Below are 12,761 nucleotides of genomic sequence, written 5' to 3' on the forward strand. Positions count from 1 at the left end.
AAGCGTATGTAACCTGAGGTACCACTGTAAACCGAGATGAGCGCCGCAACCCCAGAGTCGTCTGTGACTGGACTTAACTGTCAGGGGTCCTTTACCTTTACCTTTTTAGTTTACTTAGCCTGTGAAGTTCAGGTTTTCTTGGCCTAAAAAGAAAAGATTCTCTCTCCTCCTCCCACCCAGGTTACCTGCCCCCAGAATCCTGCTTGCTGTGTGGTTTGGAGCCCCCATTGCTACACTGCCCCGCTTGTGCCCAGTCTCTGTGCCCAGACTGTGACCGCCTCTTCCACAAGCACCCCTCGCGGACCCATCACTGTCGGGTGCCCATGAAGGAGCAAGCTTGGCGTAGCCCCCCGACACCCAGGTTAGCGCAGTCGACCCCCGCTTTGACTCCGCTTCCGTCTTTCCATCTTTCTGCCCCCAAGCTGCGTTCATAAAGGCTAATGATTTGGCCCCTTTCCTGGGATGGTTTTACTCGGGGTGGACATTTCCTGCCTCTGTTCCGCTCACTTCATGAGGAGGAAATGGTATTGGACGTGTCAGGGTGTCCTAAAGTCGCTTTGTGTTTTCAGTCAAGGAAGCGGCAGTTTTGTTTCTGGTGGGCAGAAGCATCATAGGAACGGCAACCTTGACCGTTTCCCTCACAGTTCTGAAATAATAATAATAATAATAATAATAATAATAATAATAATAATTTATTTATACCCCACCCTCCCCGGCCAGAGCTGGGCTCAGGGCGGCTAACACCAATAAAATTACAATAAAACACAATGGGGGAGAACCAGTTTATTAAAATACAGGTTAAAATATAATTTAAAATGCAGCCTCATTTGAATAGTAGCCCATAAATCAAATAGTCCACTCCCAAAAGGTGCCTTTTGGCTTAGAAGATGTGGTCATCCGGGTCCCGTCAAAACCCATCCCTGCAGAATGTACGCATGTAGTCGAAAAATAGCCTTGAAATGAACCTTGCATAGTTTTGCCCGGAAAAACAAGATTTCTCCCAGCATCATGCAGGGTTCCCTTGGCAACGGGCTTCTTTATTAGACATGCTCTGAAGGAGGAGTGAGGCTGTTACTCTGGCCACGCGGCTAAAGAGCAGAGAGGAGGAACGGTTTACCTTACTTCCCTTAGACAATAGTAGTTGTCATGTTAAGTCTTCAATAAATGCTTTAAGCAGAACTGGAACGGCATGTCCAGGGGTCATTTGCCTTTACCTTTATCTTATTCCCATGTGGGAATTCGCCCACGGATGAGCTGAACTATGAAATAATAATAATTAATTTATTATTCATACCCCGCCCATCTGGCTGAGTTTCCCCAGCCACTCTTGGCGGCTCCCAATGGAGTATTAAAAACACGATAAAACATCAAATATTAAAAACTTCCCTAAACAGGGCTGCCTTCAGACATTTTCTAAAAGTCAGATAGCTGCTTATTCCCTTGACATCTGAGGGGAGGGCGTTCCACAGGGCGGGTGCCACCACCGAGAAGGCCCTCTGCCTGTTCCCTGCAACCTCACTCCTCGCAGGGAGGGAACCGCCAGAAGGCCCTCGGAGCTGGACCTCAGTGTCCGGACTGAACGATGGGGGTGGAGACGCTCCTTCAGGTATAAGAAGATTCTGGAAGGCTTTCTGTGCAACTCTGCTGACTCAAAAGGGCAAATTGCATCAATAGTTTACAGGGCTGGCCTGAGGCATTTTGCCCCCGCCCCCAGGGCAAAACAGAAAACGACGCCATACCCTGAGACGACTCGTTGGATCATTTTTTAATTTGCGGGCTGGCCCCCATCTGTGCGGTCTGCAGCATATGCTTCGCCTCGCTGCTGACCAGCGCTTCTCTTTTTTTAAAAAAAGTTTTTTTTATTCAAAATTAAAACAAGACATATCATCCAAAAACATACCACCCTTGTTTCCCCCCCCCCCATTTTTCCTCCCTCCCCCACAAAACCCACCCGCCCCCGCCCCCCAACTTCCCTCAGTTCCAGTCTTTGGTTTCTCTGAGACTGCTGTTTTCTGCATGTTACAAAGTTGTATAGCTCCGCAAACTATTTCGCTGATTATTATCAATAAAAAGTTTGTGAATGTTTATTCAAAACCTGCCAAGGAGTCCTGTTTGCTTTGTTGCGTCTTCAGATACTTTGTAAAGGGTTCCCATTCATCCTTAAAGTCACAGTTGTCCTTCTCCCGTAGCTTACATGTCAATTTTGCCAGTTCTGCATAGTCCGTCAATTTTTCTTGCCATGATTCTTTAGTTGGGGTTTCTTCCGTCTTCCATCCTTGTGCTATTAAAACTCGTGCGGCCGTTGTCGCATACATGAAGATGTTTTTCAGCTTTTTTGGCAGGTCTTTGCCTGCAATCCCCAACAAAAATGCCTCACCAGCGCTTCTCTTTTGCCTCGGTTTCCGCTCTCTTTTCAGCGTGACCCTGGTGACGTCCGACGCCGGGTCCCTGAGGCCTCCGACGGAGCCCCTGATGCCACCCTGGCACAGCCTGACCACCCAGCGGCTCCCTTGGTGCTGCGCTGCCTGCCGCACGAACAACGACGCCCGCTCCGTCCTGTGCGTGGCCTGCGACCGGCCCCGCGGCTGCAAGACGCCCGTCAACCCGTCGCCCGAGGACGAGCCGGCCAGCTTGGGGCTGCTGGCCCGGGGACGCTGGGCCTGCCAGTCGTGCACCTTTGAAAACGAGCCGGCCACGGTCCTATGCGCCATGTGTGACAGACCCCGTCTGGCGGGGAAGCCCGGGACGGGAGACGCAAAGCCCCTCATCGCCTGGGGGAAAGAGCCGGGGCCACAACAGCAAGACGTAAGTGTACCTCTGGACCAGAGGGCGATTTGGGATTCCTTTTTTTTTTTTTAAATTATTATTTTCCTTATACATACTTTTACAATGCAGTACAGTAAATCATGGGACGCGGGTGGCGCCCTAGGTTAAACCACAGAGCCTAGGACTTGCCGATCAGAAGGTCGGCGGTTTGAATCCCCACGACGGGGTGAGCTCCCATTGCTCGGTCCCTGCTCCTGCCCACCTAGCAGTTCGAAAGCACGTCAAAGTGCAAGTAGATAAATAGGTACCGCTCTGGCGGAAAGGTAAACAGTATTTCCGTGCGCTGCTCTGGTTTCGCCAGAAGCGGCTTAGTCATGCTGGCCACATGACCCGGAAGCTGTACGCCGGCTCCCTCGGCCAGTAAAGCGAGATGAGCGCCGCAACCCCAGAGTCGGCCACGACTGGACTTAAGGGTCAGGGGTCCCTTTACCTTTACCTTACAGTAAATCACATAAATACTTTAGCTCTGCCAAGCTTACAACTTCCCTCCATCCCTTCAGCGAGTATTCCTTAATTTCTTATATCGCGTATTCTATTTATTTAACCTTATATCTGCCATACATTGTAAGAGCTATTTCAGTCCTGCCAGTGTCTTTAAAGTTTTACAATTGTCTTTTATATACACCATAAATTTACTCCCAACTTTCTTGAAACTTCTGATCGTCCTGGTCCTGAATTTTCCCCGTCAGTTTGGCTAACTCTGCATAACTCATCATTTTCGTCTACCACTCCGCAATAGTGGGAACTTCTTGCAATTTCCAGTTTGGGGCAAGCATATTTCTTGCTGCAGCTGTGGCGTACATGAAAAATCTTTGATCCACTTTCTTAATTTCCTTCCCCATCAACCCCAACAAAAAGGCTTCTGGTTTTTTGGGGAAAGTGTATTTGAATATTTCCTTAAGTTTATTGTATATTAACTCCCGAAAGTTCTTAACTTTATCACAAGTCCACCACATGTGGTAAAAGTCTCCATCTGCCTCTTTGTATTTCCAACATTTTTTGTCCTTCATCCTATACATTTTTGCCAGCTTTACCGGTGTTAGATGCCACCTATAAGTCATTTTCATTAAGTTCTCTTTGAAAGCCGTACATGTCGTAAATTTCATATTTACATCCCATAATTCATACCATCCATCCAATTCAATATTATGGAGGGCGATTTGGGATTCCTAGAGTCCTTTGGTGGCGCTTTCCCTCGGGTTGCTGGCTTAAAACCAACTCACGCCACACTTCATATATTTATTACGGATACATTTATTTAATGGGGTAGGAAAGCTGATGATCATGCCAATGTATTTCACATCCGGCAATCAATGTGGGTTTCAGATAGTACATGGGTAGGGGATGCAGGTGGCGCTGTGGTCTAAACCACTGAGCCTCTTGGGCTTGCCGATCGGAAGGTCAGCGGTTCGAATCCCTGCAACGGGGTGAGCTCCCGTTGCTCTGCCAATGTAGCAGTTCAAAAGCATGCCAGTGCAAGTAGATAAATAGGTAGAACTGCAGCGGGAAGGTAAATGGCGTTTCCGTGCACTCTGGTTTCCGTCATGGTGCCCTGTTGCGCCAGAAGCAGTTTAGTCAAGGTGGCCACATGACCTGGAAAGCTGTCTGTGGACAAACGCCGGCTCCTTCAGCCTGAAGCAAGATGAGCGCTGTAACCTCATAGACTGGACGTAACTGTCCAGAAGTCCTTTACCTTTTTACTTACCTGGTAAAGGGACCCCTGACCATTAGGTCCAGTTGCAGACGACTCTGAGGTTGTGGCGCTCATCTCGCTTTATTGGCCGAGGGAGCCGGCGTACAGCTTCCAGGTCACGTGGCCAGCATGACTAAGCCACTTCTGGAGAACCAGAGCAGTGCACGGAAATGCCGTTTACCTTCCTGCCGAAGCGGTACCTGTTTATCTACTTGCACTTTGATGTGCTTTCAAACTGCTAGGTTGGCAGGAGCAGGGACCAAGCAACGGGAGCTCACCCCGTTACAGGGATTCGAACTGCCGACCTTCTGATCGGCACGTCCTAGGCTCTGTGGTTTAACCCACAGCGCCACCTGCATCCCTGGTACATGGGTAGATGAGTCTAAAAAGCCCAGGACACAGATTTTTATGGTCCTCTAGCAGCTATTTACCAGAGACGATGTATTTAGTGTTCCCTCTGGAAGCGTACACTCGATTCTGACCAAACTAAGCCCCCGGTGTAAATTTGGCTCATGAAGCGGGTTCTGTGCAGGGACTTTCCTCTCGCAACCGATCCCAGCCAGCTTTCGCTCTTCTGTCCATCCGCTGACGGGGTGGTGCTGCGTGTCGATCTGCATCTTAACCTTAGGGCCGTGGGTTCGAGTCCCACGTCGGGCAAAAGGATCCTGCATTGCCGGGGGTTGGACTAGATGACCCTCGGGGTCCCAGCTCTACAATTCTACAATTCCTTCTCCTCCAGGCCTCTGGCTGGCAGTGTGAGCACTGCACCTTCTGGAACAAGTGCCCCGGGCGGGTGTGCGAGATGTGCAACTGCACCAGCCAGCGGGGGGGCTCCGAGCCCTCGCGGCCCCACGCCAAGCCGGAGAAGGAGGATGACGAAAGGTCGAGGAAGGGGACGGCGGAGGTCAAAGCTGATCTGAGGAGTCTGCGGAAGGCTCTGCCCATCTCCCAGGAGGAGGCGGAGCAGCGGAGGCAGGAGAAACTGCGGGAGGACGGGCAGAAGATGGTGGCCATGATCCGGGTGAGAATTCCTCCCCCCCAGGGGGAAATCATCTGACTGTCCACGGCCAATCAGGCTTGCAAGGGGTGGCTGGGTCAAGTGGACCTGCAAGACTCCCTGCCTGTCCCTCTCCTCAGGCCACACCCCTCACACCCTTATTTACATGTGCTGCTCCGCCCACTTTTTGCCCCTGGGAAGAAGGGAACTTTCCCCCCAGGCTGAAAATAAGGCTTCTCCACTCCCTGTGGGTTAAACCACAGAGCTTGCCAATCAGAAGGTCGGCGGTTCGAATCCCCGTGACGGGCTGAGCTCCCGTTGCTCGGTCCCTGCTCCTGCCAACCTAGCAGTTCGAAAGCACGTCAAAGTACAAGTAGATAAATAGGTACCGCTCCAGCAGGAAGGTAAATGGCGTTTCCGTGCGCTGCTCTGGTTCGCCAGAAGCGGCTTAGTAATGCTGGCCACAGGACCCGGAAGCTGTACGCTGGCTCCCTCGGCCCATAAAGCGAGATGAGCACCGCAACCCCAGAGTCGGCCACGACTGGACCTAATGGTCAGGGTTCCCTTTACATTTCCCCTACTCCTGGTTTAGATGGTCTAAATGTCGGCATCTCAGACCAAAATGCTTCTACACCTCTGCCCTAATTCTAAAATGGTATTCTGCATTTTCTGGTTCAAAATGGCGGATTATTTTTACACCATGATGAATTTGAGTGGGGAGCAGGGAGGGTGTATTCTAAAAAGCCGTGTTTAATTTCACACACACACACACACACACACACACACACACAGAATAATTCAGAGTGCTTTTTGAAGGACTTTTTGTTCCAAGGCAAAGCAGTTTTGTGTGTGTGTGGATTTTCAGCTGAGGAATGGGGAGTGGGTACACCAAATGGGGGTTCTGCGTGCATCCCCCTCTTTCAGCTGAGATCCCCAAGGTGGCAGTTGGGGGCACCACAGTGCTCTCGGACCCCCTTATTTGCCCATCAAAGTCCAAGAACCTTCCTTTATTTATTCAGATCTTTTTGTGTGGACGTAGTTGTTCATTTGAGGAGGGGCAGTTGCCTCCTTCCCCCTGCCTTGATTTATTTATTTTGAAGTGTTTTACTTGCGGGATGGGCTTGTTTCTGAGAATCGTCGGTTTTTCTTCTGCAAAATGGGCATGTCTTAGGTTTCCCCTGGGGCCTAAAAGCTTTGGGAACCTCCTTTTCAGCATTTTCTGTTAGCGTGACCGAATTTGGGGCCGGGAGGAGGAGAGATCAGAATTGCAGGGGGTGGCTGCGGAGACCCCTTTTTCCGGCACAAATATCAGGCCTTCCTTCTCCCTCCTGACCCGGCCGAGAGAGTTGCCGACCAGCTTGAAAAGCCCCTTGCTGGATTTGACCCAGGCCCGGACCTCCTGCTCTTTTGGACCCGGGCCTCGAACCCTTCCCTCCTTTTCCCCCCTCAGGAAGCGGAAAAAGTCGGCGTGGCCCCCGAATTGGTGGCGGCCGCCTTGCGCTACTCTGGGGCGGAGCTTCCCCTGGCGTGGCTGAATTCGGAGCTCCCTGGGGTGCTGGAAGGCGTGGCTGAGCTGGCCACGCAGCGAGGCGAGCAGGAGCCCGGCGGAGGCCTGGGGGTCTTGACCCGCCAGGAAGTCCAGGCGGCTTGGACAGAGAGCCTGGGGGACGTGGACGAAGCCGTCAGCCGATGCCTCAGCGCACGACGCAGGAAGGTCAGCCGGGATGGGACGGGCCTCTGGAGAAAGGGGTTGTATTTTAGGGGGGAAATATTTTGGGCGAACACAGCATGGGCTGTCAAGGGTCGTTCCAGGACGTGGGCGGAGCTTGGGAAATGGGGGCGGCCTTAAAGGATGGTCTGGGAAGTGGGTGGGGCCAGGTCAGCCAATCAGGATAGGTTCTGGAAAAAGGGGAGGTGCTTGTGAATTGGGGGAATGGGAGGAGATGATGGACTTTTTGGAGCTGGCCGACCAGACTTGAAGAATCCGCGAGCAGAAAGAGGAGGAAACACAAGAAGAATGGAAGAAATTCAAGGATTATTTAGCTAGATATTCTAAGATAATATAAGCAGAATTACTTGTCGGTACCAAACTGGCCTAGGAGTAAGATATGTTGAATTGTATAACATTATGGATTGAAAACATTAAGAAAAGAAAGAAAGTTGTTAATTGAATAAGTTAATTTCATTGGAAAGTGGAATTGGAAAACTGCTACAATGAGTTCTATGGAAACTCAGCTAGGGGGATTCGAGGAAGTGATTTAATAAAGATAATTCAATTGGGATTTTAGCGTTAGGATATATGTTTGTTCGTTTGTCTTTTTTATATTCTATTGTTTTTCTTTTATGTTTGTTATAAATTTGGAAAATTAATAAAATATTTGGGGGGAAAGAGGGGGAATGGGAGGGACCTATATTTTGTGGGTGGAGCCTCGGGGCAGAATTCGCACCTGAGCCAATGTCTGGAAGAAGTTGGGGAGGCCCGGAGAAATGGAGAGAGAGGAGAGGGCAGTGAAGGAGCCTGGGATTCATTAAGAATAGGAACAATTTACGTGTGAGAAAGGAAAGAGGGAGGGGAGCTCTGCTGAGTTTGGAAAGGGAACGGGCTGCTGGACTGGAAGGGGCAGGGATGTGCTTGAGGCAAAGCTTTGTTTGAGCTCCCTCAGTCTCAGGCCCTGGATGTGCCCCTCCAGAAAAAAAAAATTGTAAAAGACCTCCTCTGAGCACATGCAGAGTGCTTTTGGAAGCTGAGCTCTGCGCTGCGGACCACCGGAAGGGTGAGATCCGGCTGAATACGCCCTCTTTCTGTGCAGTTGCGGGAGCTGAAGGCGCTGGGCTTTGAGGAGCGTGGCCCCGTGCTGCAGGCCCTGTACCAAAACAACGGGGATCTGTGGCGAGCCTTGACGCAGCTGCAGTGCCAGCGGTTGGAGCCCTTTCTTCAGCGCATGTGGGAATACGAAGACCCTCCCTTCGACTTCCACAGCCCCGACCGACAGGTGAGAGAGAGATATTAAGGCAGGAGTGCCCAAACTTTTTCCAAAGAGGCCCAGATTTGAAGAAGTGAACATGCGTGAGGGCCGACCGCAGATGTTGAGCTTTTTTGAGGATTTAACCCCAAAGTTGTTGAGCTTTATTTTACAATTTTACTCCATAGTTGTTGAGCTTATTTTAGGATTGAAGTTGCTTCAATCCCCAGCACATATATTCTTCATCATCAACCTTTATTACGGTCCAGAGACCCAACAAATCGTTACAAAGCAATACACAATTCATACAGCCTACCTCCAGGTTACACAAGTATTTCGTTCAGAATATAGGGATCATTGGTTCTTGCAACTACCGATAAAAACTTTGCCACTGCTAATGTTCTGGCATTTCTCCGGTCTTCCAATAGGAACCTGACATAGTGAGCCTCTGATTTTCCCGGGGAAGGTACCAGCAAGGGTAATATCAGTTCAGCTCTGGCTTGCTCATATTTTGCGCAGTGCAACAAAATATGTTTTATGGAATCGATGTCTTGAGCACACGAGCAAAGTCTGTCCTGGTAGGGAACTCCTCTCAACCTGCCATCCAACACTGCAGAAGGAAAGACGTTTAGTCCGGCTTTGGTGAAAAGCCTTCGGTAATTTGGTACTGTCAGGTTTTTAATGTAAGATGTTAACTTAAAGAAGACATGCCCATATTGTACTCCTACTGCCAGCGGACTACAGACTGCGTGTGATCGATATCACAAGTCACTGTGTGCATTATCCCATAATCTTTGCTTTAATGTCTTTAGGGCGCATTCATAACCCAGGTAATACAGTTGGGGGGGTGACAGACCAATAGAGGTGGCTTTTTTAGCCATGGTTTTCTGCTCATATATTGCCACAGGGGCCAGATTAAATCGACCGGCAGCAGGCCGGATTAGGCCCCCCAAATGGACTTTGGACATGCCTGGATTATGGTCTTTCGGAGGTGGCTGGAGGGGGACGCCGCCATTATCCTTCCTGTTGCACTGTCTAACTCTTTCTCATCCTTTCAGGCTCTCCTCCGCCGCCTGCTGGCCTCGCTTTCCCTGCCCAGCTGGGGCCGAGCGGAGCTGGTGGTCTCCTTGATGCTTGAGCAGCCAAGTGAAGGCGGATGGGAGCTGGCCGACATTGTGGAGGCCGTCAAGGCCTCGCCTAGCCGGGACTTCATCAAGCGTCTGTTGAGCTGGGAGTGCGCCGTCTGCAGCCTGGCCTTGCCCCGGAACAAGGTACCAGAGGCGGCTCCTATGCTGGGTCCTGGGAGAAGGTTCACTCTCTCATCCTGCAGCTCAGTCGGTGTTGCTCTTTAGGAATTACAGTGGTACCTTGGTTCTTAAACTTAATCCGTTCCGGAAGTCCGTTCCAAAACCAAAGCGCGTTTCCCCATCAAAGGTAATGCAAAATGGATTAATCCTTTCCAGACTTAAACCCCTAAAACAGCAACTTAACATGAATTTTGCTATCTCACAAGACCATTGATCCATAAAATGAAAGCACTAATCAATGTACTGTACTATAAAATAAATAAGACGGTACAGTGGTACCTCAGGTTAAGAACTTAATTCGTTCTGGAAGTCCGTTCCAAAACCAAAGCGCGTTTCCCCATCAGAAGTAATGCAAAATGGATTCATCCTTTCCAGACTTAAACCCCTAAAACAGCAACTTAACATGAATTTTGCTATCTAACGAGACCACTGATCCATAAAATGAAAGCACTAATCAATGTACTGTACTATAAAATAAATAAGACAGTACAGTGGTACCTCGGGTTAAGAACTTAATTCGTTCTGGAGGTCCGTTCTTAACCTGAAACTGTTCTTAACCTTAGATAATGGGGCCTATTGCTGCCACCGCACGATTTCTGTTCTCATCCTGAAGCAAAGTTCTTAACCTGAGGTACTATTTCTGGGTTAGCGGAGTCTGTAACCTGAAGCGTCTGTAACCCAAGGTACCACTGTATTGTAGATAATAAAAATAAAAAATAAATTTCTTGCCTGCACTGATGATAGTCATTGTTTGTATGGGAGGCTTTTATCCATTTCTGCAGTCACACAATCAATCAATCCGTAACTGAACTGGGTTCCACATAGTCACAACAACAAATAAACTGAAAAAGCCTCAAAAGCAGAAACACAAAATAAACAACATAAACAAAAGCACCTAACTTAATCCGTTCCGGAAGTCCATTTGACTTCTGAAATGTCCAAAAACCAAGGCGCAGCTTATGATTGGTGCAGGCGCCCCGGAAACAATAGCCAACAGCCGCATTGGCCGTTCGGCTTCTGAAAAACGTTCGAAAACCGGAACACTTATTTCCAGGCTTTTTGGCGTTTGAGAACCAAGGTACCACTGTATTCCAGAGTCTGAAATACAGAGCACAAAATAAAGTTGGTATACAATCACAGAGCAGCAGAACCTTGATTACATCTTAATAGCAAAGCTTGTTATAATTGCGGCTTAATAGCAGCCTGCTGCCTGGCTCTGGTTGGGAACTCAAAGGGACCAAAAAAATCGGTGTGGTTTTCAAAGGTCCAGTCCGGCATCTTGCGTCCGGTTGTGTCCTAGCATAAACTAAAACCTCCTTGATCTCAGGAACCGCCATGCAAAATTTGGATATGGTACCTTAAGAGGTGTTCAGATACAGAGAGAGACAGACTTTCCAAAATACAGTGAAATATAAGAATTGCTCTTCAAACTATGATGGCTAACCAGATCTACTGTCATGCAAGCGTAAAGAAAACCTCACCTTTATATTGGCAATTTGTGAATCCTTTTATAACGGTAAGGTAAAGCTACATCATTATCGTCTCTCTTATGTTCCAGCTTAGTTATAATTAATGCAACAGCCTGCAATAGACTTTGGATAAACTTGCATTTATGTCATCAATGTAGTGGTTTTTGCAATGGCTATCAGAGGAGCTCAAATGCAAACAATTTTTTTTTTTTAAAGCATATTTGGATAGAAATTAAACAGTCATTCTCAAAACCTCGGTTGCTGATTAATTTGTACTTTCTGGTATGTGTCTTTGGAATGTAATGGGATTTTATATTCGGCTCTGGTTTAGGAGACCTTGAGTTTTAAAAATCCTCCCAACTTGCTTATCTGTGGAGGCAGAACTTTCTGTCTGGCGTTAACTGTTTCTCTTTAGTCAAGGTCAGGTCAACTAGCCTGAGACATTCTTATTTCTGCAGAAATAAAAGCTCCACCTTGTTTGTGTGGCTCATCTGCTCTGAGATGATCTCCCATTGCCTGTGCCAAGTGAGCGGGGGTGTCAGTTGCAGCTACAGTATTTAAATTTTAATTGGATTGGTCTGTTTAAGTCTGGTATAATTGACTTATGTAGGGCAACTGGGAAATTCTTTGATGCTTTTGGAGGGGGTTGGGGGTCCAATTGTCAGCCACGTTACTTAAAGACATCAAATTTGTCCTGTTCAGTTAATTTTCATTTGCAGTATTTTACTTCCTGGGGCTCGGAGGATATTTCGTTTACTTCTTTACTATGTTTGTTATTAATTTTCCTTGTATTTTTGCAACTGGCTTTTGCGTGCAGCGGTCATTTTTATCCTAAAGAGGATGGTGCTCTGTTTAGTTGTCAGTTGTGTTTTGCAGACTGCAGAAATTCCCTGGCTTTTTTTGGGTACTGTTTCCTGTTTAACCTGTGCTGTAAACCGCTAGAGGTTTGCTTTTGAACGTAAGCAGTATATAAATTGCCCGTTAATAATGCTTAAGAGCCAGTGTGGTGTAGTGGTTAAGAGCAGTAGTCTTGTAATCTGGGGAACCGGGTTTGCGTCTCCGCTCCTCCACCTGCAGCTGCTGGGTGACCTTGGGCCAGTCACACTTCTCTGAAGTCTCTCAGCCCCACTCACCCCACAGAGTGTTTGTTGTGGGGGAGGAAGGGAAAGGAGAATGTTAGCCGCTTTGAGACTCCTGAAGGGGAGTGAAAGGCGGGATATCAAATCCAAACTCCTCTTCTTCTTCTTCTTCTTCTAAATATTAGGGACGCGGGTGGCGCTGTGTGTTAAACCACAGAGCCTAGGGCTTGCCGATCAGAAGGTCGGCGGTTCGAATCCCCGCGACGGGGTGAGCTCCCGTTGCTCGGTCCCTGCTCCTGCCAACCTAGCAGTTCGAAAGCACGTCAAAGTGCAAGTAGATAAATAGGTACCGCTCCGGCGGGAAGATAAACGGCGTTTCCGTGCGCTGCTCTGGTTCACCAGAAGCGGCTTAGTCATGCTGGCCACG

General features: G+C 48.7%; 1 protein-coding gene across 1 annotated transcript in view; it reads left to right on the plus strand.

The window, feature by feature from the left end:
- Positions 1-12,761, plus strand: part of RNF31 (ring finger protein 31) — a 39,836-nt gene that overhangs the window by 11,702 nt on the left and 15,373 nt on the right. The window contains exons 7-12 of the mRNA XM_080980091.1: positions 181-361; positions 2,418-2,805; positions 5,259-5,540; positions 6,967-7,230; positions 8,327-8,509; positions 9,538-9,750. Of these exons, the coding sequence (XP_080836217.1) occupies positions 181-361; positions 2,418-2,805; positions 5,259-5,540; positions 6,967-7,230; positions 8,327-8,509; positions 9,538-9,750 (1,511 nt within the window). The remainder of the gene's footprint in view (positions 1-180; positions 362-2,417; positions 2,806-5,258; positions 5,541-6,966; positions 7,231-8,326; positions 8,510-9,537; positions 9,751-12,761) is intronic.

The sequence above is a fragment of the Podarcis pityusensis genome (assembly GCF_964106645.2).
Source record: "Podarcis pityusensis genome assembly, chromosome: 13".
Lineage (NCBI taxonomy): Eukaryota > Metazoa > Chordata > Lepidosauria > Squamata > Lacertidae > Podarcis > Podarcis pityusensis.